The sequence below is a fragment of the Populus euphratica genome, unplaced genomic scaffold (assembly GCF_000495115.2).
Source record: "Populus euphratica unplaced genomic scaffold, PopEup_1.0 scaffold237.1, whole genome shotgun sequence".
Taxonomy (NCBI): Eukaryota; Viridiplantae; Streptophyta; class Magnoliopsida; order Malpighiales; family Salicaceae; genus Populus; species Populus euphratica.
The window spans coordinates 109,632-114,370 of record NW_011500086.1 but is presented as its reverse complement, the minus strand read 5'-3'; the positions used below and the strand labels follow the sequence as shown (position 1 = coordinate 114,370).

General features: G+C 31.5%; 1 protein-coding gene across 1 annotated transcript in view; it reads left to right on the top strand.

Moving 5' to 3' along the window:
- The first annotated feature begins 2,151 nt into the window (after positions 1-2,151).
- The window catches only part of LOC105108971 (O-acyltransferase WSD1-like), a 7,354-nt gene continuing 4,766 nt past the window's right edge, over positions 2,152-4,739 (top strand). Inside the window, exons 1-3 of the mRNA XM_011003508.1 lie at positions 2,152-2,378; positions 2,808-3,383; positions 3,936-4,292. Of these exons, the coding sequence (XP_011001810.1) occupies positions 2,190-2,378; positions 2,808-3,383; positions 3,936-4,292 (1,122 nt within the window). The 5' untranslated portion in view covers positions 2,152-2,189. The remainder of the gene's footprint in view (positions 2,379-2,807; positions 3,384-3,935; positions 4,293-4,739) is intronic.

The window sequence follows — 4,739 nt, the reverse complement described above, 5'->3', positions numbered from 1 at the left end:
TTCCCCCTACCAGTTTTGGGTTTATAACGAGAATGTCCACATGTACTACACTCGGTCAGGTTCAATATTTTCAAGGTAGTACAATATGCAGAAGTTTGAACACATGTTAATTTTCTGGTATCCTAGGTGAGGGGTTTCATTATGGACTTAATAGTATAGAAGTTTTCTTTTAGCTTATTCCCTTAAGGTACAATGCTTCTTTCATATTCAACAATTCTATCATAATTGGCCTCACTCAACTTATGATCCAACTTGATGATGAACACTTGTGCAACGGCCGATAATGTATTGTGATTTGTGTAACCATCCTATAATAGTTTGTTAGAATCTTTCAAAAGATAAAAAAATTTGGTTTTGTTTGTGTTAAGTTCTGCATCTATGATTGGATATTGATCGGTATAACCTTGATTTATTATCATCATGTCGATAACTATATTCTTATAAGGATTATTATTGTCATCTACAACTCTATACATGCTGCTAGCACTAGAAGTTGATATAACCATCCTTTCTATCATAGTTTTGTGAAAAACAAATGGTTCTTAATGTGTATACCAACATAGATTTCCTTCATGAACCCTTTACACACACACACACACACAAAAGATGCATTCTTATAAAATCTAGAAAAAAAAATTTTCTTACATTTCTTGTATCGACATTTAATACCGCCTCTATAAATCCACAAACTTTTATTAAAAAAATAAATCAACTGTGGGGGTTAAATGTGTAGAAAAAATCAAATAAATTCAATTTCTAAACAGGATTTTAAAATATGAAAGAGGTACAACTTAAATTGTAACAAAGATGAAAAAAATAAGCCAAAATATAATTAAGAAATAATAGGACTATAAATACCCAATTCTCTCCTCTATATGGCCAGTTGCATTGAGATGAAATGGAGGAGGAGATTACATATTTTCTTCTACAAAAATTGAGAGATAAACACCAAAATTGTTAGGGCTATACAAACTCTAGATTATTAAGTAGAGAAAATATTCTTTGGCAAAGGAATTAACAAAGAAACAAGTGAAGAAATTGTGAGGGAAAGAGAGGGAGATTGTTGACTACATGCAAGGGGAGGAGGAGCTAAAAATCTTTAACCAAATTAGAGTTGAGATCCAAGTTTTCCTCAAGCAGCCCTAAATCTAATCGTTAAAACCAATGTAATTTCCATTAAGAATTGTGCACCAATTTAAAACTTGAAAATTAAGATTCTTGAGTAAAATTCAGGGAATTATATAATTTGTTGAAATTAGGTTAATTGAAGTGTTGTAAGTTTCCTTAACATGAAATGGTATGATGAGTGAGGGTATGAAGTGTTATACAACCTTAACAATTATTTTGATCAACAATGTAAATCATAATTTCCAAAATAAGGAGAATAAAGTGAAAAAATAAAAAAAAATTATAGAAGAGTTTGGGTAATTTTTCCTTAAATAAATCATTTACAAACATTTTTTTTTCTAACATTTATTTGCATAAGATTTTTAGTTGATGATAAAAAAAATTCTTCAAGATAAAGAATTTATATGACTGTGCTTGTAAATTTGTTTTTGTTTTTTAAATAATTTTTAATCCAACCGACTGCATATCAACAATAGATTTGCTAGTTGATTTTTAAATCACATGTAGTTCGTCATAAGGAAAAAATAGCTAGATGAAGTATACAATTATCACGCACCATAACTCTTAGGAATATATATATTACTTTATATATTTATCAGCTTGGGATCCAAATTCTAATGCATGTCCATATTAATCAAAATTATTCCGGGCGGGACCTCACCTATAAATGTTTTCTAATTATTTTAACAATTATCGTTTGCTTTTTTTCTGGAGTGGTGGATAAATGTATCATCCATTATTTTTTAAATTATGTTTATTTAAAAATATATAAAAACAAATTTTTTATTTTTAATATTAGCATATTAAACTATTCAAAAATATTAAAAAAATTATGTCAATTATTTGGCATCTTTGTTTTGTACATATAACATTTGTTATGCATTTCCAAACAGCTGTAATAAAGATGATCGTCACTGCATATGAATATCTACTCTGTCTGCGGAATTAATGTTTGTGCCGAACTACAATAGTATAAAGAACCCCAAGGGCTAAGCCTAATATACAGCAAAAGTTATTCAGGTTCTCCATCTCTCGTTACTAGAAAGCAAAACGAAAACAATATGGTCTTGGAGAAAGAAGAAGACGCTTTAGAGCCCGCGAGTCCTACTGGACAGTACTTCAACAGCTCGGCTCTAAACGTCTCCATTCTTAGTGTTTTGGAGACTGAAGTTCCCATTGATGACTCAAATACTATCCCTTTGCTCAGGGATGTTTTTCTCCCTATCAACCCACGTTTCTCTTCCATCATGGTACTCTCACTCTGTCTGGTGTCTGAAAATGTGTCTTATTACATTTTCTTTTTTACGGGTAAAAGCTGCAGTACTATATCTTTTTCAACAAATAACAATCTCAGTCCTGTTCAAAGACACGCTGCAGTACTATATGTTGGCCTATAGATCCAAGATGTTTATTAAGTTGCCGGGATCTCCTCACTTGTGTTATGTCCTGTAAACACAAACACATTAGACAAATGTCAAATGATAGTTTCATAACTAGCTATTTCCTTGATCCACTAATGGGGCAGGTGAAAGTATGATATTTATTATTCTCTCTAAATTTTTTGGATCAATTAATGCATTATACCTCGAATATACTTCTCGCTAGAAAACTGTGCTTTTTAATTTTATTATTCTTTGGATAAGTGATCTTTGATTCAAACAATGAAAGTTTGGATACAGGTTATTGATGAGAATGGAGAAAAAAAATGGAAGAAAGTGGAAGTAGAGCTCAAAGACCATGTTTCTGTCCCCATTTTCCCAGAAGAAATGTCACCACAATTTTATGACAATTACCTTGAAGATTACTTATCAAAACTATCAATGTTACAACTTCCACAAAGCCAACCCTTATGGGAAATTCATTTAATAAAATACCCCACAAGTAATGCAGCAGGCACTATAATATTCAAGATCCACCATGCAATTGGAGATGGTTACTCTCTTATGGGGGCTCTTCTTTCATGTCTACAAAGAGTTGATAACCCTTCTCTTCCCTTGACATTGCCTTCTGTCCAACCACGCGTAGATACATTTGGTGATCATGGTACCATCTTTAAGACTGTGCCCAAAATTTTCTCTTTGCTGTTTGACACCGTGTCTGATTTTTGGGAAAGCCTTATGAAGAGCAGTTTAGTTGAAGATGATCTATCTCCAATCCGATCAGGAGATATTGGAATTGAGTTTCGTCCAATTGCTCATGCCTCAATGACATTCTCTCTTGGTCAAATTAAACAAATTAAGGCTACTCTTGGTGTGGTGAGCTTACTTAATTTCAAGTACTATTTACTTGTTTTTCTTCAAAAATAATAACATTTTGGCTAAGAAACCATTAGTGTTCTTAATGAATCGGCAACCACAGACAGTCAAATAGCTAAATTATAATTTTTGAAAAACTAGGTGAACTAACAAGTTATTATATCGATAAAAAACATAAGGATTATATTGTTAAATCTCTCTTTCTTTTTTAACGGCTAGGGTATCAAATATTCATATTTCATCCATTCAATTGAATTAGACAATTTTAGATTGAGTTGCTTTTTGTTTTCTTCCCATGAAAATCTTAGTTTATCCATGCATATATCATCCTATCTCCATACCAAATTACATGAGGATTTTTAGGCAGAATAAGTCCAAATTTTATTTTGTTCAAATTACATCCTATCTCCTTACCAAATCTTAGCTTATCCATGATAATTTTAACACAAGGGATGGCTAATGATTGAAGAGACAATCCTTTCCTTTTATTTTGTTCTTATCTCTCTACATACATCATCAAGTTTTTAATTTGGTTTTCTTGATATATATCAGACAATAAATGATGTTATTACTGGAGCAATTTTCTTGGGAACTCGCTTATACATGCAAGAAATGAGCAAAGGGTCAAGCGATCATTCAAATTGTACAGCATTAGTGCTGCTTAATACAAGAATGTTTCGTAGTTACCAGTCAATTAAAGAAATGGTAAAACCCAAAGCAGAATCACCATGGGGCAACCATTTTGCCTTCTTGCATGTCCAATTACCTGAGTTGGTGGCCAGTACTGAGTTAAATCCAATAGAATTTGTCAGGAAAGCTCAGCAAATCATCAAGCGAAAGAGAAGCTCTTTGGCTGTCTATCTCACTGCTGCATTCATTGAGATCGTGAAGAAATTAAAAGGACATGAGGTATGCTAGCTTATCTATAAGGTCTCTACAACAAAATTGAATTTCAGTGGCATCTTGTAAGTAAATATTATGATGAAATTTAAAGTAATTGCATATATGGAGTTAAAATAATATCAATTTTGGATATTTATAGATATTAATTGGATTTAAAATCATTTATACTAAATTAATGCCTCTAAAATTAGAACTCACATCTAGATAAAACTTTATCTATTGTTACATCTATTGTCGGTAAATAAATATCACAATTAAATTATAGTTACATGTCATTAAAGATATATCATAATAACAATTATGTAGTACGGTAATGCTACACAAATACACATTTTGAGACTTCAATTTTTTATTCTTTTCATTCTCCTAGAATGCATGATGCAGTAATAACTTAAAAATGTACCATGATCTTACTTTTCACCGAGTAGATTAAGACAATGCCTTGATGAGATG